Source organism: Natrix helvetica, assembly GCF_964273705.1.
Source record: "Natrix helvetica genome assembly, chromosome: 1".
Lineage (NCBI taxonomy): Eukaryota > Metazoa > Chordata > Lepidosauria > Squamata > Natricidae > Natrix > Natrix helvetica.
In genome coordinates, this window is record NC_138548.1 from 339,444,113 (window position 1) to 339,469,647 (window position 25,535).

The 25,535-nt window shown below is 42.9% G+C and overlaps 1 protein-coding gene across 1 annotated transcript; it reads left to right on the forward strand.

Annotated features, from left to right (window-relative positions):
* Positions 1 to 15,014: 15,014 nt before the first annotated feature.
* LOC309400168 (uncharacterized protein) lies at positions 15,015 to 25,219 on the forward strand (the record flags this gene model as incomplete). The annotated part of the gene is made up of 7 exons (XM_081968547.1): positions 15,015 to 15,122; positions 16,043 to 16,596; positions 16,917 to 17,031; positions 17,152 to 17,219; positions 22,655 to 22,784; positions 23,666 to 24,502; positions 25,113 to 25,219. The coding sequence occupies exons 2-7, from the start codon at positions 16,180 to 16,182 to the stop codon at positions 25,217 to 25,219; spliced, it is 1,674 nt and encodes a 557-aa protein (XP_081824673.1). The 5' UTR covers positions 15,015 to 15,122; positions 16,043 to 16,179.
* Between the last annotated feature and the right edge of the window lie 316 nt (positions 25,220 to 25,535).

A 25,535-nucleotide genomic window follows, 5' to 3' on the forward strand; every position in this document is an offset into this window, starting at 1 on the left:
GCACATATACCATGGCGACCTCGTTCCCACATTTGGGGAATCATTTATTATTATTATTATTATTATTATTATTATTATTATTATTATTATTATTATTATTATTATTATTAATAATAATAATAATAATTTATTTATTTTTCCCAATACAACTCATGCAAAGGGTCATCCACAACTACATTACATTTTCCACATATCTGTGATTCTTTATAACTTCTTTAAACTAAACATTTTTAGTACAAATCAACGCATTGACATATATATCACTAATGCAGTTTCCTATCTCTTCCATTGACATAATTAACACCTTATGTATTGAATACAAGTATATCAAGCATAGGTTAAACATGAATTGAATAACATCTAATTCAAATGTATAAGCTGTGAATTTATTATATAATCACAGGCAAACATTGCACCTATGCCTAAGTCCTCTAGCCACGCACATTATAAGACAGATAAAACTATCTTAGCTGGCTGTTGTAAATATTACTCTGCTAATTCAACAAGAAATGCTATTGCATGAATTCTTAATGCAGAACACAACTAAAAGTGATTTTAGCAATTTTCTTTCCAAGTTAATTCAAAATGTACATCCAAATGTTCCTCTTATTTTTTCCCCAAGCACTAGGGAGGATTATATTCAAAACCAGACACTTTTGCTGTGTGTGCGTGTGTGTGTGTGTTTGCTTGCTTCTGGTCTCCAGAGTCAGAAGGGCTGGTTGGGACCCCCAGAGGTCATCTAGTCCCATCCCAGACAGCGCCTCCCCGCCCCACATTCCCCAGCCCCACCTCCTCTGGGAAGGCTCCGGTGGGGGGGGGGAATGCAGAGCCCCTGCAGAGAGCCCCTGCTGCTCTCCCTCACCCTTCACTCTTACTCCCTCCCTCTTTTCGCAGGCCGAGTGGCCGCAGCGTTACTGGGATGGTGATCATGGATGTACTGTTGCCCCGGGGAGGGGAGGTCTGGCCGCCAGCAAAGGGCTTCCGCCGAGGCAGCCCATGCAGGCAAAATAGCGAGCGAGCGAAGGAGGATCAGGCACGGCACCGAGGCCCCTTTGCCTCCCACTTTGTCTTGATGAGGTCACTGCAACTTCCGGGGGCTGACGGACAGAGGTAGCCAGAGCGGCCCGGGCAGGCAAGCGGGCGAGCAATGGAGGATCAGGCAGCTTGCTCGCTCGCCTGCCCCCCTGGGCTTCCTCTGGCTACCTCCGTCCGTCTGCGCCCGCAGCTGCAGCGACCACATCAAGACAAAGTGGGAGCGAAGGGAGGTGAAATGGCCTCCCTTTGATCACTCGCTCCCCCCGGCTGTCCGCACTATGCTAGCCCTGCACTCACTGGCTCACCAATTGTCCCGCCCACCTCTAAGAGCCCTATCTATAGAAAGCCAAGCCAAACTTGTTCTGAATAGCTCGCTAGAGGAGGCCACTTCCAGCACTCCTTTGCCACCCCCCCTGGCCTCTTACCACCCCCTTGCCGCCCCCCTGGCCTCTTACCGTCCCCCTAAACCATCTCACCGCCCCCCAGGGGGCGGTAGCGCCCACTTTGGGAACCACTGTTCTATACAAAGAGATGGTGTCTGTGGGAAAGCACAGCCAGTAGGGATCACCAGGCAAGCAAGTCCAAAGGAGAATAAATAGTCTAATGCAAAACTAGAGCAGATAGGTGGATCAAAATATTCCAAATCCAGGGGAAAAACGTATTTGAAGAGGCTCCTGGAGGTCTCTGGGGTGGAAATTAGTTCAAAGCCATAAAGTTTTCCAAGGGAGGAATCTCATTCATAAAGACAAGGAAGAAGGAGGAAGTTGGCCATATTGGCTCAGCCAGTACAGGTGGTCAGGAAACAACAAGATCAAAGTTCCCATGCGTAGTTTAGAGAAGAATCAGTTCAACCATCCTTTCTCTCACAGTTCTGCTCAAAAAAGAAAAAAAAATTTCCCCATTATTTAAGGGAAGTGAAAGTAGATTTTAAACTTTCTCTCCCATACAAGGGAGAGATTTTCCAAGTGCCGCTTTTCCAAGGGGGGGTGGAAATTTCTCCCCCCTCCAATCTTAACTCCTCCAAAGGTTGAAACAGAGTCCCCCCCCAAAAAAACCGCAGAACAGTCAATAGAGTAAAGACAGTAAAAGACCTGGGGAGACCCCTCATCTCACCGCACTTCAGCTGTTTCATTCAGATTGATCATTTCCTTCCAGGCTGCGTTCGGCGAAGCGCACAGTGGCATTCCACGCGCTCCCTACGCTTTCCGGCTCCTGGGGCAAAGCTGGAGACCCTCCCGCGGCCGCCGCCGTTCCAGGGGGTCCTAGCAAGCCGTCCCTACGGCAGGGTGCCCCTCCAAGGTACCCTGTGCTCCCCCTAGACTTCAGGGAAGCCCACCGAAACAGCGAGAAGGCAGACGCCCGTGACTGTCGCCTTCGGCTGCTGGAAGTCGTCTCCTGGAATTGTATCTTTAACATAAAATATCACTCCTCTTTTCTTACAGCTTGCCAATGCTGTAAATATTTTTCCCAATTTTGATTGCACCAATAAATGTTCATGCTGTTTTTAATATGAACTTCTTGTACACAAATTATATCCAATTTTAATTTTTCTAATTTATGAAATATTTTTCTTTAATTGCAGAGTTAAGTCCATTTATATTAATTGAGATCATTTTTTTTCTTCCATATCTATAATTTACAATTAGGATTTATAGCTCTAATTGATCTCAATTCTCGTTGTTCTCTAATATCGACACCACTTGTAGCTCCCTCCTCAATTTGAATCCCACCTACCACACCTTCATGTTTCTTGATCGCAACTGTACATGCCTCTTGCACGTCTACCAATAGATCTTCTCTTCTGGTCTTCTCAGCCTTGTCAGCCTTTCCTCTCAGATGCTCATTGAAGAATGCTTCTGCCTTGAGAGAACGAGCCAGACGTTGCAATGACACAACGTGTGGTCTCGACAGTCCGAGACCGCCGTTGACTCTTTTACCTGCTGCACAGTCCGTAGGGACCTAAACCGTCCCAGAGAGACGGTGACAGGGAGACAAATCCTTGCTGGTCTCAGGGACATCGCAAAGTCCCTGATTGACCCAAGGGAAGTTCTCCAAGCCGGCGGTAAACAGACAGCCCCCAGACTGACAAAGTCGGAGACGGCTCCGGAAAGAAGGTGAAAGTGAGTCCAGCTGGTGAGGGTTTTTTTTCTTTGAGAATAATTGCCCAAATAATTTTTTTTAAGATAAATTAGTCCTTTAAGCAAAAGAATAAAGTGGCGAAATTTATCTTTATTGGACTGCCTTAGAAAGTTTTTTTTTTCCTCTTCTATGTAACAGCATTTTGTGGATTGAAGTGATTGGAATGCTTCCTGTTTCTCCTCTTAATGAATGAATTGATTTTTCCTCCTAATTTGTGCTACCTTTATTTTTTGGCTGATCTAAAACTTCACTTTAATAATCCTTCCTCTTTCTGACTATTAAATTTTATTAAAGATACTTAGAGATCTCCTTAAGCTTGATACGAATAAGAGAAAGTTGAATCTGCCATTCGGAAGCCAGAACTTGGTTTTCTTCTTCTTTTGAAACAAAGTATCCTTTGCTCTATTTCACTGAGTTTGTTGACATTGTAACTAGAGGGTTTACAGCTTGTCTGTAGAGACTGATACTGGCTCAAGGACATGAACTGTTTTTCTTGCAGGTGTCCTTGTGGAATATTTTGGACAAGGGAAGGGAAAGAAAAGAAAAGATAGAACCCTCATTTCTTTTTTCTTCCTGAAAAAATTAAAAGGATCTTATGTTTAAGCAATTTTAAAACAAAAAAAAAATTATACATAAAAGAGATATTGAAGGCAAGAGTGGCAGTGGATTTCAAACTTTTTCTTTTCTTCTGGGAAATATGCATTCATATACAGATGAAGAAACCCTAAGCTACCAGAATTTTTTGGATGGAATTTTAAAGATATTAGAAGGATTTGAGAGGTTTGATAAGAAGCTAGATAGATTATTGTCTGACTCAACAAAAGATGAAGGGACTGGAGCCTCAAAAATTAAAGATGAGAGTGAAGATATAGAAGATAAAGACAAGATAACAGATGAACCTAATAATAGAGCACCTAAGAGTGAAAGTGGAAAGGAAGGAACATGGAAAAGTGAATTTGATTATTATTACATACTTGAAGATCTGGAGCTCTACCCCCTCTGTCAAGATATGGATTTGATGATGGAATTAAGAAGAGAAACAGCTTTAGAAAGACATTGGATAATTAAAGACATGCCAATTTTAATGCTAATTCAATGGCAACAATACTATATGAGAGATCTTTCAAGCAAAAAAGTGCGGAGAGAAGTTTTTAAAAACTTTATAAAGAAGTTTATAAGAGAATTGACACAACAACCGGTTAAAGAGATAAGACAGTTTTGTTCCTGGAAAGACACAGGCTGATGATGAAGGTTGATAACTCAAAACTTAGTAAATTTTTGGTGATTAATAAGTAGGATTTCCTAGACACTTTTAGAATGTTTTCTTTTTAAAAAGTTTTTGTTAATTAATAATTCATTATGATAATAATAATGAAGTAAAAATCTCAATTAGTAAAAATAATTTGGATATAAACTGTTGTGGGATTGAATTGGTTGTGCTCTTGGTCACGTACTCATGTCTGGCAGGATATGTGGATTGTCTGTAAGGAACCTTGATTCTTTGAATGGTGATAATTAACTCCTTATGTGTACTTTTACGTGTAACTAATTATCTTTTGGTGCTTTAGACTTTCTTGTGTATTGAATAAATAGAGTGTGCCGGGCTTTGCCCTGGGCTACTCATCCCAAGGACAATCCTTGTGTCCAGTCTCTTTCATGGGTAGCCGGGAAAATCACCACAAGTGGTGACCCCCAACGTGATTGGAAAGGGAAAATCCAACGGGATTCCCCCCAATGCGTCCGCCTTCCACTCTACTTTCGCCAGGACTTGGACCAGAGCTCTTCATCAGTTTGTCGCGGGTCGACTCTGATTCTACGTAAGTTTGAGTGGTGATCTCTCAACAGTTCGGTTAGAACACGTCAAGGAGATAAGGGAGATAACTAGGCGAAATTATTTTTATTTTCAGCTTAATGGGAAAGCAGGTCAGTTGAAAGAGAAAGAAATAAAACTGATTAAGGAGAGAAACGGCTTGGAGCTGGGAAGAGTTTTCCTGGCAGTTAAAAAAGTTCCATCCTTGCCTTTATTGTGTGTCTAAATGATTTTACCTGTTCATTTCTTTCCTGAAGCATGTGAATCCAGACTCCATTTCTCATCTGTGATATTCCCATAATGTTTATCTGTTTAGTAACTGATGGTTTTATTTTTCAAACTCTGTCTGCAAGCTATCTCCCCCCCCCATGCTCCTTTACCTCTAATCCTCCAACAATGCCTTTTCTGTGGGGGAGGGAACCTTGTTCTCCTGTCTTTCAGCCCTAGAAGATTGTACTCTTCAGGTGAGTATATATATTTTTTTCTTTTAGGGGGAAGGAGGAGAGTGTTGCCTTGTGTGTGCATGTATGAAATGAAGGAAATTCCTACTAAAGGTTTGCCTTCAACCTGAGTAAAAAAGAACCTCTGCACATTTTTCTGACCAACCTACTCTATTAGTCCTAAAGTTAAAACCTGGCTTCCAGAAGACAGTTTTGATTTAGATTTTGTCAACAAATTTGCTGATTTTCTGGCCATGTGTGTGTGTGTGATCATTTCCAGACCTGGAGGGAAATTGAGATCCTTTAATAATAGAAAATGGAGCTCATTGGCTTATGTACAGCTCCCTGAAATAATTGTAATAACTGCCTTGCATGAAGAAAGAATGAAATGGGATTTTTGTATGTGAAATTAATGATTGCAGTGCAAATGTGAGTATGTTGATGGTAAAAGTTGGTATGAATGTAGTTTGATTCCTTTTCATATAAAGAAACAGTAAGTTACAAAGTTGTTTAATGGTATGTGTGTGTATGCATGTGTGTTATCATTTCCAAACCTGAAGGGAGGGTGAGATCCTCTAATAAAAGACAATGAAGCTTGGTGGCTTGTGAAAAAAAAAAAAAGCTTCTTGACATACCTATGATTGTTTGGCATGAGCAAGCATGAATGTCTGCTTGCAGTATGAATGTGAGTATGTGTCCCCCATGCCCCAGGGAGTGATAAGTGAATGGATCCAGAGATCCACGTGATTGCCTGTGTGAATTCCCCCCCCCCCCAATCTTCCTTCTGGGTCATTCTTTGGAGGGAAGTAGGAAAGGCGGGGAGAATGAGTGTCTGCTCATTTTTACCATGAGTGTGTGTATGAAACGACCCAGTGATACCTGTGAATGCCTCTAAGAGCAGTTGGTCAGTGGAGCGGCTTGCCTCCAGGGGTTGTGAATGCCCCAACACTGGAGGTCTTTGAGAGGATGTTGAATGGTTATTTGTCTGAAATGGTATAGGGCCGTGATGGCGAACCTATGGCACGCGTGCCACAAGTGGCACGCGGAGCCATTTGTCAGGGCACGCGAGGCGCTGCCCTGTCAGCTGGCCAGCGCGGGTGCGCGCGCTGGCCAGCTGAGTTCACCTTTTTAAAAGCTATTTTTCACCTTCCCCAAGCTCCAGAGGCTTTATAGGAGCCTGGGGAGGGCGAAAAGAGCCTCCCCCGGCCCCCCAGAGGCTTCAGGGAACGTCCCGAGGCTTCCCTGAAGCCTTCAGAACACTTAAAACCAACCTCCGAGCAACCCGGAAGTGACTTCCGGGTTGCTCGGATGGTCGTTTTAAGCGCTCTGAAGGGTTCAGGGAAGCCTCGGGACGGTCCCTGAACAGGCACGAGACGTGCGTTTCCATCGCCCGGGCCCGGATCGCCTCCACTGCGCGGCGCCTCAGGCTCGGCGTCCTTGCGCCCGGCCTTCACATCGCTGCCGCCGCCACCACCACCGCCGCTAGGACGCCGCCCTCGCCTCTTCCTCCTCCTCCTCTAGCCGCGCCATCGCAAGGATTAAGGCGAAAGGGGGCGGGGGCAGGGAAAGCGAAGGGGGCTTTGTTGTCCTCCTTCTCCTCCTCCTTTCCCCCACCGGCTCGAACGCGGCGCCGGGGCCCGGCAGGCAGCGAACGAGTTGGAGCCTGCCGACTGGAGGAAGAGGGTGAGAGGCGGGTCCTGTGAACGGGGGCAGCAGCGGCGACAATAGTCGTAACTTGCCGGCTGGCCGCCCCGGCTGGGAGACAAAGGAGGGGAAAGGCGGCAGGCAGCCGAGTTGCGACTATTGTCGCCGCTGCTGCCGCCGTTCACAGGACCCCCCTCTCACTCTCTTCCTCCAGTCGGCAGGCTCCGACTCGTTCGCTGCCTGCCGGGCCCCGGCGCCGCGTTCGAGCGTTCCGTGAAGCCTTCGGGGGGGCAGGGGAGGCTCTTTTCGCCCTCCCCAGGCTCCTATAAAGCCTCTGGAGCCTGGGGAAGGCGAAAAAATCATGCAAAGCCCCCTTCGCTTTCCCCGCCCCCGCCCCCTTTCGCCTTAATCCTTGCGATGGTGCGGCTAGAGGAGGAGGAGGAGGAGGCGAGGGCGGCGCAGCTGAAGCCTGACGGACTTCCCTTCGGCCGACCCCGTCCTAGCGGCGGTGGCGGCGGTGGTGGCAGCGATGTGAAGGCCGGGTGCAAGGACGCCGAGCCTGAGGCGCCGCGCGGTGGAGGCGATCCGGGCCCAGGCGATGGAGACGCACGTCTCGTGCCTGTTCAGGGACCGTCCCGAGGCTTCCCTGAAGCCTTCAGAGCGCTTAAAACAACCATCCGAGCAACCCGGAAGTCCGGGTTGCTCGGAGGTTGGTTTTAAGTGTTCCGAAGGCTTCAGGGAAGCCTCGGGACGTTCCCTGAAACCTCCGGGGGTGGCGGGGAGGTTTTAAGTGTTCCGAAGGCTTCAGGGAAGCCTCCGGACGTTCCCTGAAACCTCCGGGGGTGGCGGGGAGGTTTTAAGTGTTCCGAAGGCTTCAGGGAAGCCTCCGGACGTTCCCTGAAACCTCCGGGGGTGGCGGGGAGGTTTTAAGTGTTCCGAAGGCTTCAGGGAAGCCTCCGGACGTTCCCTGAAACCTCCGGGGGTGGCGGGGAGGTTTTAAGTGTTCCGAAGGCTTCAGGGAAGCCTCCGGACGTTCCCTGAAACCTCCGGGGGTGGCGGGGAGGTTTTAAGTGTTCCGAAGGCTTCAGGGAAGCCTCCGGACGTTCCCTGAAGCCTCCGGGGGGGGGCGGGGGAGGCTCTTTTCGCCCTCCCCAGGCTCCTATAAAGCCTCTGGAGCCTGGGGAAGGTGAAAAAATCATGCAAAAATGGGCGCGTTGTGCGCGCATGCGCACTGGGGGCGCGTTGCATTATGGGTGCGGCACGCCCGCAAACGACCCCCCCGCGCTCCCCCCACTTGTGGCACGCGAGCCAAAAAAGGTTCGCCATCGCTGGTATAGGGTTTCCTGCCTAGGCAGGGGGGTTGGACTAGAGGACCTCCAGGGTCCCTTCCAGCTCTACTATTGTATTGTATTGTATTGTATTGTATTGTATTGTATGAATTGCAGATTGTTCCAGTAAAAATAACTGCATGAAATGTTACAATCTTTTTTGCCCCAATTTTTCTTTGTTTAAATGCACACGGAGGTATTTTGCTAATTAATTTATGGCAGCTATTGGGGAACCTTTATTTGGGTTCGTCCGTCTGTGTCTGCCGGTTTACTTAAAGTTTTTTATTTGATTTATTTTTTCTCTTTCGTGCCCTGCCACAGTTGAAAAGATTAATGAGATTTTGAGCATTCCATTTGTGGTTTGCGTAACTTGTCAGCTTATTCTTTTCATATTTTTAAGATAAAAAGACTCCGTTTTAAAATGTCTTGCCATTATTATTTTTTAGGCAGTTGTTGAATTAATGACCTTGGGTTTGTTGCAGAAATTAGACTGATTTAATTAATATTATTTTTCCTATTCCAAAATCTGATTTTTAATTTTGTTTTCAGAACAGCTTCTTTCTTCAGTGTGCTTTAACTGACTATGTGGTCTGTATTTCATATCATTTGCCTGAAGTTCTTTGGCTTGCGTGTTTAAAGACTTCTTTTCCTACCTCGCAATACTGTTGTTCTTGCAACACTAAAAATTGTCTGTTGCTACTTTAACTTTTCACATCTTTTTTAACAAACTTTTAAACTATATTTCTGACTTTCATTATGTGTGTCAACTTAGTTTTAATTTTCTAGGTAATTTTTTTAACTATGTTTTTTCTTCAGATTTTTTTTGATAATTTTTTCATCAAAATGCCTGGGGACTGGCACAATTTTGCCATATGCCACTCAACCAGGTCAAGCAAATTGTTTCATCTTGCCCCCAGTGTTTTGGGGCATCCCCCTCTGGGGACACGGAACTTAATCCCCATGATTTGGCCTCTAATCACTATGGCAAATGGATGTCACCTATGTTTCTTTTTTGGCTCCTTAGAAGTAAATTCATTTATCTAAATTTTTTTTGGCCACATTTTAATGAAAAGAAACAGCTAATCATGTTTTTTTCTCACCTTTTTTCAGCCTTTACTGCCTTGGGCAAACTTTTCTTTTTTAAAGACTGATAATGGCCTGGCCTATTTTTCATTGGCCTTTTTTGTAATCTTGTATTGATTGGAACATTATTTTAATTTTGGTTTTTTTTTCCTTAATTGGTCCTTAGGGACTGTCTTCTCAAACAAATAAAAAAGGAGGGATTTTGGGTACCTAACAATTTGGTGTACCCCAATTTGGCTAATTTGGCATAGGTAACTGTTGTGGCCCAGCCGGTGCCGCTGTCACCAGACTCCGAGAGTGATACTCCATACGAGTCAGCTCCAGAGGAGATGTGCGATCCTGGACAGGATTCGGAGGCTGAGCAGGAATCCGAGAGTCTGGTCGGCCACCAGGTGGCGCCAGAGGCATGGAGCAGCGGTGAGAGCCAGAGGAGGAGGACTCCCGATGCCCTGCCTTGGAGCAGCAGAGAGGATAGTGACTCAGGACTTAGTAGGGCGTTTCTAGATGCCCGTTTCCGGCGCGCCCACAAACGCAAGGAGCGTGGGCGTAATTATAGGCAGTAAAGAGCTCTCAGGTGCTGTTTGGGAGACGCCCTTTTTAGGTTATAAAAGGGTTGACTCTGGAGAGGCTCTGCGTAGCAATCAACAAAGGACTTATGCCAGCAACTCTAGTCTGGGATCCTGGCAAGCTGGATTGCTGCTTTTGTGTGTTCTGTCTTTGTGAGTTCTGTCTTGGTGGCTTGCTGCCACAACACCTCTTGTCTGTTGGTGTAATAAACCTTGTTCCCTTGTACTGTTCCAGAGTGTGTGTGCTGTGTGGGCAACGGAGGAAGGGGGGTCAGAACAGGTAACATAATAGATTTAAAAAGTTTGTTTGCCTCCCCCGCAATGGGGACGAGGATATGTTGTGCTTGCTTCTACAGGTCTTTGTGGATTCTAGCACGTGGTGTTTGTCTAGCTAAGGATATTGTGGTACCAGTTCCCAAATCCAGTTCCAGAGATGACCAAGATGACTTTACAGACAGCACAGTGGCCAATACGATCTTGCCAAAACAGCTGTCCAGTGATGTGAAAAACCAAAAACCACCAAAGCAGTGCTGAAACAACAACATGAGAACTTATGCACTGTCATTTTTGCCAATTCCCTAGTCATCATTTGTTTATGTTTACTTGTTCTGTCATCTCACCCGAAAACTGATTTGAACAGTGACTGTAAAAAGAAAAATCTATGGGTGCAACTAACATCACACACACTGACTTGAACTGTACATGGAACATTTACTTTCTACATGCTTGGATCCTGTTTGAATCTTGCCTGCAGTAATTCAACACTTTATTGGTTCGAATTATAAGACTATCTTTCATTGAGGATTAATTGCTTATGATCCTCCACCTGATGCAATTGCTTTGTATACTCCCATAGTAGCAGTTCCTGAAAATGTAACATGTGCTAAAGTAGTTAACTGTATATCTTTAAGTAAAAAGCCTCACTGTTTCCATATTAGTTCACCTGCTTTAAATTGTACAGCTTTGAGGAGATTTCCTTTCACTTTGCTTATGTTTGGCTTCTGCAAGGATGGTTTTTTACATATGGTTACGAAACTTTTAATTACATTTCTGTTAATATTAGTGAAGCACAATCTTGCTTTAGCTAGTTAATTCTTGTGTTGCTTTCCAAACAGCAACTTCAGACATCACTTGTGACTCTGAGACTAATGTGGTTGTATGTAATTTGGTCTATTAATGTGTTGTTTTAATCTTTCAGATGAATCCAGAACTATCCAGTACCAATTCAATATTTTACACAATTTGGCCTTTGATTTGAAAATTGATACCCTAGGATCCTGGTGGGAAAGCTTTTACCCACAGGTCTGTTGGGAAATGTTTTAAGTTATTTAGTCATCATTTGTGCTAGAGGTAACCTTACGTAAAGACATGTGTAGAAAGCTACCATGATCTCAGTAATTGGTTATCTTGGACGCCTATAAGCTCACCTAATTAGCAGAACCAGATGTGGAATAAAGGAATGGTTACGTACAGACGTACGCATTACAGCTATGGTCTCGAGTAGCCTGTTATTTTTTAGCTTAACCAAAAAAAATAATTTGTTCTTGTTGTTTTATTCAATGTATTCCGTCTTTGATGTCTGTATGTAGGAATATGGTATCTGGAAAAAGGACAATTATGTACTCAAGCAGCCAAGATGAGCTTATGAAAATCACAACATTTGCAAATAGAAAAAAAAAGGGGGAGTTGTGGGATTGAATTGGTTGTGCTCTTGGTCACGTACTCATGTCTGACAGGATATGTGGATTGTCTGTAAGGAACCTTGATTCTTTGAATGGTGATAATTAACTCCTTATGTGTACTTTTACGTGTAACTAATTATCTTTTGGTGCTTTAGACTTTCTTGTGTATTGAATAAATAGAGTGTGCCGGGCTTTGCCCTGGGCTACTCATCCCAAGGACAATCCTTGTGTCCAGTCTCTTTCATGGGTAGCCGGGAAAATCACCACAAACTGTAAATTGCGACCTGGGGAAAAGATTTATCAATTCCACTAATATTTTTGTTTAGATTTTATTATAAAGATGCAATTTTTCTTGGGCACTTATAAACTCTACTAACAAACCTTTGGTTAGACTTTATTATAAAGATGTAATTTTTCGTGGGTTGGTAGGGAGGAGTTGTGATATAAATGTCAAAAAAAATCTTTTTTTTAGATAACTATAATAAGAAAATGTTAATGGATAATGTTTAATGATTTTTATATGTCTTGCATTGGTAAAAGCAATTAGATATAAGCCTTAGATAATGAGTTGGGGGAAAATGGGAATATGCTATAAAAGAGTAATTATTTGAGGTTTATAGGAATAGCTAATGAATGCCAGTAGATGGTTGTGTCTTCAAGTGCAAACAATTCTAGATAAAAGCATATTTAAATAATTACAGCTAAATGAGAATGATGGTATATTGATGGTAAAATACATAAAGATCTTCAATTTTAAAATGTAAATTAAAAATATGAAGGATGAATAGTAACGCACGAAATTCATTTGTAACCAATCGACATGCTTTCTACAAGATGTAATGAATAATGTTTTTTTTTGTATTTTCGTTTAATTAAAACAATAAAAAAATTTCAAAAAAAAAGAATGCTTCTGCCTTATCGGTTGTGTCTATTCTGTATCTTTGTCCTTGCCATGTAAATATTAAACCTTCTGGTATAAGCCATCTGTAGTTAATGCTTTTCTTAAGTAGAATCTTAGTCAGGAATTGATATGTTCTTCTCGTCTCTCTCACTCTTCTTGGGATTTGTTTCAGCACTACAACCTCCTTCCCCTTATATTCCAATTTTCTATGTCTTGTTTTCTGTAAAATTTGTGATTTTATTATTTTCTAAATGAGACGGGGAGCCATCTCTGTGATGTGAAGAATTCCAAAAGACTCAAAAAGCTGCATCCACAGTGTAGAACTGTGACCTGAGTCAGGTACTATGTATAGAGAAGCATGGAGCCTTATTTAGTGAAAGACCTCATAATCTGAGGGAATTGCCACATGCACATCAATGTACAGTGAGTGAGAAGAGCTGAAAGGATGATGGATTCCTCTTTCTCTGATGAAAAGCCCCCACCCCCAAATGCATGTGCAAAATCTTTTTTCAAGCATTATGGCCATACTTTGCTCCTCTAAAGTGTGATGGAGACTAAGAAGTCGTCTAAATCTGATTTAAATAAAATTAAATATCAATGGTATTGTTACTTTCTAGTTACTTTCTAGTCATGTATTATGCTCTTTTATTCTTTGGGTGTATGAAAAATAGTAACATTCCAATATTTGTAAGTATTTGGATGGGGGCATAGTCTGGATTTTAGAGGCTCGTGTTGGCTTGAATTTACTTTTTCAGTGCTGATATTTGAGGCCTCCTTGAATCTCTATAGAGCCTTCCGAGTGGCTCTTTTGGAGGAAAGTGAGTTTCAATCCTCCACAGAAATTCACAGAAAGATCACAAATCATTCCTACACAGTAAGTGGAATACATATATGGGGTAGACAGCATCATCACCCAATGGAGTTACCAGCTGACAAACTGTACTCAATGACACTACGTCTACATGGAGGGAACTAAGGTTCCTTCTTGGTCCCAATACTCTTCAATATCTTCATAAATGACTTAGATGAGGGAATAGGAGGGGCACTCATCCAATTTCCTGATGATACTAATCTGGCAGGAATAACCAACACCCCAGACGACAAACTCAGGATCCAGAAGGATCTTGACAGACTTGCACAATGAATTTTACAATGCCTTGAGATAAAGACATGTGTTAAGGGCAATGGAGCAGTTATTGTTTATGTACAGGTTTCCTCAAAAACAAATTCCTCAATTATCCTTTTAATCCTTGTAATTTAAAAAAAAATTCTGCTTGCACAGCCAGTGAAGAAGAAAAAGCTCCACTATTAATGAAGTTCAGACACAAGAATACATGGAGGGAAGCATCTATATTTTATCTATGTGTACATTACATCTAAATCTACAATGTATATGTACATTACATCTACATCTATAGGGAGGAAGCAGGCTGTGGGTTACCCCAGGGTTCTGCCTGAGACGCAGTTCTCTCCAAAATCTTAATTAGCAATGTAGATGGGGGAAATAGAAGGAAACTGATAAGATTTGGGGACAACACCAAGCTAGAGTGAATAGCCAACGCTTTAGAAGATAGGCTCGAGATCCAGAACGATCATCAAAAATTTGAACACTGGGCCCTACCCTCAAAAATGCAGTTCATCTTTTAAACAGGCAGGAAAATAATAAAAGTATTTCTATGGAACAGGAGATATCTGGCTCAACAGCGGTAACTTTAGAAATATTGCAAAGAACAACAAAGATGATTAGGAGATTAAAGCATGAATAGTTACAGGAACAGGGTTCTAAGAGAGAGAAGAACAAGGTTTGACGTAAGAGGAGCCTTCCAATACATGAGGGGTTGTCACAGAGAAATTCCTGACAGAACAATTAACTAATGGAACAGCTGGACTCCAGATGTTTTTGGTGTTCTATCACTGCAGCTTTTCAAGAAGACATTGGACAGGCATTGGTCTGCCATGGTGTGGAGTTTCCTGCTGGAGCAGGGAATTGGGCTACACAACATGAAATATGTTACTTGGAATTCTATATTTTGAATCTCTTGAGTAAGAAGAAGGCTGAATCCGATTTCTTCTGTGCCCCTTCGCTCCCTGTATAAAAGGATGCAGCTTTCTTACAGGAACCCTTCTTAAAAGTGAGAAGGTGCACATGGGGTAACTCTGTCAGAAGCAATGGGATAAAGAAAGTTTATTGATTGGGAGGAAAACAACCTCCTCCTTTCTGGCCCCTGGTGGAAAAGGCACCGTTTCCACCCTTTGCATAAACCCCTTCCATGCACACAGGAATCCGACAGGTGTGTCCCACTAAAACGAGCACAGGACGCCGTGCGATTCCCCATTCGGCCACTAGAGGGCGGACGCCAGAGGTGATTTATCATAGAATGGGAGGGACGTGACGTCACTGGATCTGACGTCTCTATTTAACCCTTTGAGCTTCGCAGGAGGTTTGAATGGGTGCCGGAAAGTCTTGAAGGGAGGAGAACTCCAGGTGGGCAGAGTAAGTGGCTGTGTGTGTGTGTGTGAGTCTCCACGGGCAAATGGGGAGGGGGGGACGGGGTTTCTGGTGCTAGAGAAGGAAGGATGAGAAGCCCCCTTGCAGGTTCCATGTTCGGAGTCCACGGGGTGGGAGAGCCCGGGATCCCATGTTCCCCTGCCGCCCCTCTCCACGCAGGTGCCAGGCAGAGGGAAGCGGTGGTCAGGAAGAGCCGCGTTGCCCCAGGAACAAATCCCCAGAGAGGAGGGAGGGTCCCGGGGGAATCCTCCGCCCCCCCCCTAGCCTGGAGGAAGCTCCGAGGTCGGAGAAGGGGAGAGCCTGGAGGGGGAATCTGGAGCAGGGAATAAGAAGGGAGGAGCTGCAGGAGATTCTGCCCGCCTTCTCCTTAGGTGCTGCAGGAGACTAAAATTGGGTTGGATCCCCAGGAGTTCAATTTCTCTTGGGAGGGTGAGTGAACCAGCACATCACTAACCCTGGTGTCTCATGTGAACAGCTGCTTAGCCTGTTTGGGTTTAGGGTATTTTTGTGAACTTACCTGCATGTAATTGTTTGATTTGGCTCTCCAAAAGCAAACCTTGAAGAAAGGGAACATCCAAGCAGGTTCATTTTTTTTAAAAGTGAACTTTCCTGGTTTAGAGTTTGGCATCTTGGGTAAAACCTTCTTTGTAGGTAAATGCAGACCTAGGTTTTTATAAAGCAAGCCCAACTTTGTGAGAAGAAAAGAAATTGAAACACTGATCCCACATGCATTTATTCAGTGTTCCAAGTCCTTGATGGAAATCAATCTCAGGTTTTGTACAAACACATATTACTGCACAAGGGCAAACTGTTCAATGCCTCTGCAATCCTGTACTAGCTCGGAAAAATATATCTTTCCATTGGAATGTTCTTAATCCACCACATTCTTTTAATCTCACATATAGGACTTGGAAACCACTTGTACTACTTTTCTGGGAGGCAAAAAATTGGACAGAGGTGGCTGAAAGTCTTCCCTGACCTGTAGCTACAGGAATTGGCAAGATTCCCTTGGACCCATTTGAAGTTGCAGGAAGAAGAAAGAATGAAAAGCCACTCTTTAGAGAATAAGGAAATTGGAAAAGGCCCTTTGGGTGTCCAGCCTGGGAGCTATGAAGAGATCTGGGCAAGAACTGGGCAGAAGATCCTGGAGGAGACAACCACCCTTTCAGAAGTTCAGCCATGGAAGTCCAGGAGCTTCCAGCACCAGGAGGATGAAGGACCGCGAGGACTATGCAGCCAACTCCATTCCTTTTGTAGTCGATGGTTGAGATCAGAAAAGCACACAAAAGTGCAGATACTGGACCTGGTTGTTTTGGAACAGTTCTTGGCGCTTCTGCCCCTGAACATTGAGAGCTGGGTACGAGAGTGTGGAGCAGAGACCAGCTCCCAGGCGGTGGCCCTGGTGGAAGGTTATCTCCTGAGCCAGGTGGAGGAGCAGAAGGAGAGGATTGACTGGCAGGTGAGAGATCTTCATTTGGGAGCTCAGAATTCATTAAATCTAAATTTAAGTTTAAATTTAGTCTAAGTCTAAATCTAAAGTGTGTTTGAATTCTTAACTAATGCTCCAGAGTTCTTTGGCATCCATTATACATGGAGATACTGTACTTCTAATTCTTATAGGACCTTGTTCTTTTATTTGTGATAGTTGTTCCTTTCCTAATTTCCAATCTCATTGATAGCCTTCCGGGGCTTTGGAGGGGTGTTCACAGAAGAAGAATCCACTTTTTGATGTGTATTGTCCATTCATTTTTCTTCTTGTTTCCTGCCTACTTTTCCAAGTCCTTCATAGTAGAGATCAGAGATCCTGAGGGAAGGAGGCATCCATCAAGTTCATCTCCGGAAATGTTTTTCAGGAGGATCTCTCAGGAGGATCCGAATATGGACACTACCAGAGGTAATACAAGGCTCTCCCACTCTCCAGAGAGATCTCAGCTGTTTCATCTTCTCTATGCCTTCTCTTCTATAGAACTCTTACGTTATGAATTATGCAGTGTAAATTTTGTCTCCCTCATAGGGAAGAATAGAAGGAAATTGACCCTTCCTGGTGGTGGAACTCAAATAATGGTTGAAACTCCAGTTCAAGTAAGAGGAAATTAATTTATTAGATTTGTATGCTCCCTTTCTTTAAGGATGCTGAAAACTGTCTAAATATTAACAATGACAATTACAATTTTTTTAAAAAAACCTTTTTAGTCAAGGCACTTTTGGCTTGCAAATAAATTCTTTTTTTAAAATATATGTTTTATTATTATTATTTAAATATACATCTGTATTGTGTGTGAATGGAATTAGTTCTGAGTACCATTCATATTAGTTCAGTTCATAATAACAGTATTAGTAATTTCTATCCCATTTATCAAATTTTAGTGATCCTCATTGTATTTTTAAAACATACATAAACAAGAAATGCCTAACTCCTCATCTTTATCTCTATCTTCATCTATGTCTTCCTTGTTCAGTCTAGACATTTCTCTATTATACATATATAAACAAGTTTGACTATCATTCATATTAATCCAATTCACGTTAACATTGTTAATAGTCTCTATCGCATTTATCAAATTTATATAATCTTCACTATATTATTGAAACATACATAAAAAAAGAAAAATACCTAACATCTGTAAATTTCGAATCTTTATATTATTTTTATTTATTTTATAAACAATTTATGTTTTAATATTTCCCCTATCTAATGTTATTTCTGTCTCCTTAGCTTACACTCAGGCTACTTTAATGTTTAAAGGGCAATTTTTAATCCATCATCTCTTCTCTTCTTTAGTGCTTCAATTTTTATCCATTTTTTAATTTGCCTCCCACACTCCTCATCTTTGTCTCTATCTTTATGTATCTGTTTTTTGTTCAATCTAAACTTTCTTCCCAGTACAATCTTGCATTGCCAATTCTCCCAGTTATCTGCCCATATCCCAATCTCCTTATCAAAGGAATCTTCCTGTCTCTCCAATTGTTGATTTATCTGTTTTATTTTCTTCAGTCTTTCTTCCTTTGTCAGCTGATTTGTCAATCCTATTTTTGCTCAAGTCCTTGATTCATTTGTTGATGTGACCAATACCTCTGTTCTTTCCGCTCCTTTTGCTTATCATTTACCGTATTTTTCGCCTTATAAGACACACTTTTTTACTCCAAAAAAGAGGGTAAAAATCTGAGTGCGTCTTGTAAGCCGAATGTAGCCACTGGGTCATCTGAAAATGGGGCAGGCAAAGAGGGGGCTGCAGAGATCGTGATGGCTGGAAAGGAGAGAGGTTTCGCTTTCAGAGCTCCCGCTCGGCTGGGCTCCCGAGAGGGCTTAGGCGGTGGTGGCGGTGACAGCGGCTCCTCACATTGCTGGGGCGCTGCTTTAAGCTGCCCTCCTCCTGCAAACGAAAGGTGCCTCAAGGCTTTGGCTCCTGAGATCGGTGCGCTGCCATCCAAAATGCTGGTACCACGATCGCTGCAGCGCCCGCTTTACCTGCCGCTTCTCGGGCGGTTCCAGGTGGCAGAGATCGTAGTAATAGCATTTTGGATGGCAGCGCACCGATCCCAGGAGCCAAAGCCTTTGAATCAAGTTTGATTGTGTCCCATCTAGCGTTCTCCACCCCCAACCCCAAATCTCTCCGGATCTGCTTATTGCTATTGCTGCTATTGTGCCCAGCTACTGTATCTCTTTGCTGCATGACAGATCCAGGCGGATTGGGGGTGGGTGGGTGGAGAACGCTAGATTGGGAAGTTAAAAACCTAGAATGGGACACAATCAAACTTGGTTCTAGGTTTTTAACTTCCCAATCTAGCGTTCTCCACCCACCCACCCCCAATCCGCCCGGATCTCATGCAGCAAAGAGATGACATATGATGAGTTTTGGATACAGCCCAGACAACCAAATTAAGGTGCACTTTAGTCAAATTTGATGGGACTTAATATGGACTCTAAACTCTGTTCAGCTCTATGATGGATTCATTCTGTGTTGCTTCTATGTTGTCAGCTCTTCACAGTGGAAAAGATCAGGAAACAGACTCCATAGGAAGTCTGTAACTATGTTATAATATCAGAGTCTTGCAAGCCTGCTTTAAGTTTTAACTTTCTTCCCTCTTACGCTCCAGTGAATCAAGTAACAGCTTCTATGGGTCTCTTCTAAATATTACGGTACCTTGTTTCTCAGGACCTAATGAATGTTTCAGTCTTTTTAAATTATTCAGTGACTCTTACCTATTTCCCTAAAAATCACCTTCCTGATGCTGTAAGAAGTTTCCGAAGTTTCAATGCATAGCAGAAGTTCCCAAACCATAACTTCACTCATATGGGACAATCCTCACTGCTCACATAGTTGTCTTCACAACTATGCCAGCAGTGAGCATTGTCCCATATTTGCCATGTCAAATAAAAAGTATGTATCTTGTTTTTCCATAAACATGAATGTGATTGAGTATTTCTATAGTCAAATAGCATTTTGAGAGATTGCAGTAAAATGCTATTACTACGATCTCTGCCGCCTGGAACCACCCGAGAAGCGGCAGGTAAAGCAGCGAAGAAGAGGAATTCTTGGGGTTCGAATAAAAACATTACAGCCTTATTTTTGTTACTTTCACTGTTTACTGACTTTACTGACTGTTAATGAGAGTAAAGATAGTTCTTAATATGTTACATGGTTGACATAAAATTGTTCTTAAACTGCTGTTAACTTTATACAGTTGATATAAAATATTTTACTACAGTATTTGGTTCAGAATCTTTTTTTTCTAGATTTTCCTCCTTTAAAATTGGGTGCGTCTTATATTATAGGGCGAAAAATACGGGTATCTGTTGTTCCTCTTCGTTGAGCTGTTGCTTTATTTGCTGATTTTTCTGATCCATATTTTTTTTCTGTTCATGTTCCATTTGTTGGCTTAAATAGTCAATTTCATCCATTCTTTCTGTTGCTTCGACCAGTTTGGTCTTTGTTCCATGTTTCATACAAAATGTTTTCCATTTTCTGATCCATACCATCGACTAAGAAACAACAAAGTCAACTCATTGAGAAATCCTCTCATTTCCACAGCTGTTCCTTAAACTCCAGTCATAAATAGAATACAAATAGAATAAACAATCCTCAATCAACTTCAGAGGTTCCAAAACCCTAAACGTATGGTTTGTTAAGTGGCACTCTCCTCTCCAATTTCCACACATCCTTTTTTCCAGCAGATATTTATTTCACTCAATCTCCAATTCTTTCAAAACAGGGTCGATTGTTTAAATAAACCCATTCTAGCATTTAGTCAATGTTTTGATAGTCCAAGGTGTTTTCCAAGTTCTTTAAATGTACTCTGTGGTTTTAATCTTTTGTTATAGTTTCCCAATGTCTCTTTTATAAAGTTTTGTTCTTATTTCTGCCTCTGGTGAGCATAAAACAATAAACAGCTAAAAATCACAGCCACCAAATATCAAGTATTTTCTCCTCTGTAAATTTCCAGGAGTCCGGGAGTCACTTTTTCTTTCATCACTAGATGATGCTCTCAACTTACTTTTCAGCATAAATCTCTTTAAAAATATTTTCTTCCACTGTTTTAAACAGTTATATGTTTAGAGTCTCTTCTCTTGTATATTTTAATCTTTGGGATAGTTTATAAAGAAAAAAAGAATCATCTCACCCAGCAACACAATCTCTGTTCACTGCTCTCTTTGCTCCTGAACTATCTTAGGTTTTCTGACTGTCCCCAGCTTCATGGCAGCCATTTTTGCTGCTGCTGCTCCTCGTCTTCAGATGAGGGGGCTTTCCGAGTCAGGGAGGAGAGATGTGGCTCTCCTCAACCTGCAAGGCGATCCCCCTTTACTTTACCGTGGCTGTGGCTCCAATTGCACCCTCCGACCAGGAGAGCTTGGAATGGGGCTGCGGAGAGCACGCTCCTCACTTGCAAAGGCGCCAGAAGTACAGCCGGAAGCATCTTGCAAATACATTTTAATACCTTGCTTTATACCTGAATTTGAAGCCAAACAGTAAAAAAGTTTCTCCTTGAGAAATTTCTCCCCCTTTGTTATCTTCCATTCAATCAATGTCTCAGACTACAAGCAGCTTCCTTACAACCTGAGGAGGGCCAGCACTTTCATGAAGATGTTGAGAGGAGATAGGATTGCTCTTTCTTGGGAAACCATGAGACATTTATTAAAATGCTGCAAAGGACCCTTCCCCCTCCCAAACACAGAAATGTTTCCTTCTGCAGACACAAGAAGGATTGTCTTCTCACCCAGGCTTCCTTAAAAAGCAAGAAGCAAAGTCTTGATCCCACCAAAACCCCTTTTATTTACATGACTGTGAATTCCTTTTATTCACAGTCAGCAAGGCTTACACAAACCTTATCTCATTTGGGGAGCTGCCTAATAACTAGTTTCCAAATGCAGGGCAATGCAAAACTTGGCACAGACTCTCTTATAGTCACAAACAGAACTTTCCACTCTTGAAATAACCGAATGAACAAATCGTTTCCTGCAAAAGCCCCCTCCCCGGTCCTTCCTCTTTTGTTTCCTATGGGAGGGGCCAATCACCTCCAAGGTATGGCTTTATTCCTAAGTCGATCCTGCTTTCTTAATTGTTCTTGTCTTCTGGCAGTTCTGTGCATGGACACACTGGGAACAGGCTCGAGCTGTTCCTTGCCTCACTGCTATCTAGCTCCCTCTCTGCCTCTGATGCAGAGCCCTCATCTGAGCTTTCCTCAGTCCCCAAGAATGGCCCATGTTCCTCCCCAACCTCCTCACTGTCCGACTACGCTGCCAACTCTGCTGGCCACCGGCGGGCCACAACAGATTGGTGTCACAGATAGATGGAGTTTTGGAATGATAGTAGCTCAATTGATCCAGAAGAAACTTGTGTTACTTTCACTGATTGACACTGAAAGTCCTGCAGAATCAGTCTAATGGATAAAACATTTCCAAACTATTGCTTCACTTAAAAGCTTTTGGCTTTGTCCGCTTTGTCACATAAACCCTGGAATGCTACTTAGCAGAGCCATTAGTGCAGTGATGGCGAACCTTTTTTGGCTCGCGTGCCAAAAGCTCAGGGGGGGTTGTGCGCAGTGTGCCACACCCATAAAGCTATGCACATGACCCCAGCATGCATGCGTGCACAACCAGCGCTCTCCCACATTTTTGGCATGCAAATTGGAAGTGCTCGTAGGGTTTTTTTTTGCCCTCAGGAGCTTTCAGGGAAGCCTCCTGAAGGCTCCGGAGGGCTAAAACCGCCCCCACGAGCAAATCAGAAGTATGTTCCTGAACTTCCGGTTTGCCCATAGGGCCGTTTTTTTTTGCCCTCCGGGGGCTTCAAGGAAGCTTCCGGAGGGCAAAAAATGGCCTCAAAAGAAGGCCGAAGTCAGCTGTGCATGCTGATCAGCTGACAGGACAATTCCTCATGTACCCTGACAAATGGCTCTGTGTGCCATAGGTTCGCCATCACGGCTTTAGTGCATAGCTTTGCTTTGGGAATTTATAAATCATAGGACCTTTTTTAAAACAATTCCTCCTGAGCCTTCTGTGTACTCTCTTTCCCCATCAGGACGGCCTTGTTTCCTTTGAGGAGGTGGCTGTGTATTTCTCCGAGGAGGAATGGTCTCAGCTGGATCCTGACCAGAAAGCTCTGCATTGGGAAGTCATGATGGAAAATTACAGGAACGTGGCCTCTCTTGGTAAGGGTGTTTCCTACTCTGCAGTCAGAGACTTCAGAAAGACTTTTTGTAGTTGGATACCTCTGGCTGTTTCTCATATAAAATATCTCAAATTGATGTCATCTCTGCAGAGGAGGGACGCAGTGGCTGAGTGGCAAAAACACTGAGCTTGTCAATCAGAAAGGTTGGCAGTTTGGTGGCTCGAATCCCTGTGCCACATAATGGAGTGAGCTCCTCTTACTTGTCCCAGCTTCTGCCAACCTAGCAATTCGAAAGCATGTAAAAAATGCAAGTAGAAAATAAGGACCATCTTTGGTGGGAAGGTAAGAGTGTTCCGTGCGCTTTTGCCATTTAGTCATGCTGGCCACATGACCATGGAGACGTCTTCGGACAGTGCTGGCTCTTCGGCTTTGAACTGGAGATGAGCATCGCCCCCTAGAGTCAGGAACGATTAGCACATAGGTGCGAGGGGAACCTTTACCGAGCAGATAGAAATACACTGTTCTACAAAATGCAAGTGCAATATAGGTAGTGTAAGAAGAAAAAGAGGCGTTTGAAAGAGGATTTAGTTCTCGCAGGTCTCTGTTGGAATTGGTACCCTTCCAATGAATGTTAGGTTTTCTCTTAATTCATCTTTGGATGCTTCGTCTGATTTTTCTTTAAGTCAAAGCTGACCCTTATTGAGATTTGAATATCAATGGCTAATTATAAAGAAAAAGAATGTTCGCTGTTCTTAAATCTTTTATGCTTCGTTAATGTGGGAATTATCATTTACACCATTGTAAGCAATCAACCAAGCTATATTTTAGAGTCTGAAAAGTTTCAGGAGGCAATAATGATGACTTCCGACTGATTGATCTTTTCCTTTAACCTTGCTGTCATGTTTCTCTTTCCCCTTGAAGGTGATAATGAGAAGGACCATGAAGAGTCAAGGGAATCATTCCAAGGGTTCAGGCATGGAGACGTAATGGAGAAGCCTGCAATTCAAATGGATTTCCACAGGCAGGAGAGAAACCCCTCAAGTAATTGGAATAAGGAAAGCTCATCTTCCATTGAGGCTCACATGCAGGGGTTTCTTCAGGAAGAGAGAAAAATACAGAAGAAATATATGAGGAAAGGTGTAAAACTATCCAAAAACACATTAGAGGTAAATGAACACTATCCATCCACATCCAAAGGAAGGGATTATATACCCAAAGACAATGGAAAAAATTACAATTGGAGTATCCCATTTTCTCAGGAAAATGGGTCTCTTAAATCACAAAAATGTCTTCCCATAGTGGAGAATCTGGAGAAAGGCTTGGAGAATGGAAAGAGCTTCTGTGAAAGGAAGTCTTTGACTGCTCAGGAAAGGAACCACAAGGAGAAGCCATATAAATGCATGGACTGTGGGACGGGATTCCATAAGGTTGCATCCCTTGAGAGACATAAGATCATTCTCACATGTGATACACCATATAAATGCATGGAGTGTGGAAAGGGCTTCAGCAAAGAGAGTAATCTTACATGCCATAAAAGGATTCATATTGGGGAGAAGCTCTATAAATGCATGAAGACCTCTGGACGCAGCAGCAATCTAACTGCCCATCAACAGAATCACACAGGGGAGAAACAATATAAATCTAAGGAGTATGGAAAGGGCTTTGGTGTAAACATTTCTCTTAAAACCTATAAAAGGATCCACAAAGGGGAGAAGCCATATAAATGCATGGAGTGTGGAAAGAGCTTCAACAAACACAGTGATCTTACTTCCCATAAAAGGATCCACACGGGGGAGAAGCCATATAAATGCATGGAGTGTGGAAAGAGCTTCAGACAAACCAGAACTCTCATTATTCATAAAAGGATCCACACAGGGGAGAAACCATATAAATGCACAGAGTGTGGAAAGAGCTTCGGTGTAAACTGTTCTCTTAAATCCCATAAAAGGATCCACACAGGAGAGAAACCATACAAATGCATGGAGTGTGGAAAGACCTTCAGCCAATCCAGTGGCCTCATTATTCATAAAAGGATCCACACAGGGGAGAAACCATATAAATGCATGGAGTGTGGAAAGAGCTTCAGCCAACCCAGTGGCCTCATTATTCATAAAAGAATCCACACGGGGGAGAAGCCATTTAAATGCACTGAGTGTGGAAAGTCTTTTAGTCAGAGCACTCACCTTACTGGCCATAAAACAATCCACACAGGGGAGAAGCCATTTAAATGCAAGGAGTGTGGAAAGGGCTTCACTTTAAATTGTTCTCTTACATACCATCAAAGGATCCACAGAAGGGAGAAGCCATTTAAATGTATGGAGTGTGGAACGTCTTTTAGTCAGAGCACTCACCTTACTTCCCATAAAAGGAGCCACAGGGGAGAAACCAAAAAATGCTGAATACGTGGAAATACTTTTAGTCAGAGGAATCACCTTACTGGCCATCAAAGATCCACACGGGGAGAAGCCAAGATAAATGCATGGACTTTGGAGACAGTTGTAGGAGGAGAAATGTCCTAATTTCCCATACTGAGGGAAATTGGGTGGGAACGTATGTTAATTCGAGAAAGTTACATTAATGAATTTTCCTATGTACAGAGAATGAGCTTGCAAAGGAATTTTTTTGAAGCTCAATCCTTCCTATTGTCTGAGCGTGGAATATGAATTTACTAATGAAAATAAAAACAATTCCTAGGGGCCATTTTAATTATGACCTGGATTATTGAAGGGTATCTATATTTAAATTTAAATACGATTTATTTTATTTTTAAAGTAGAATTCCTATTCCCCAC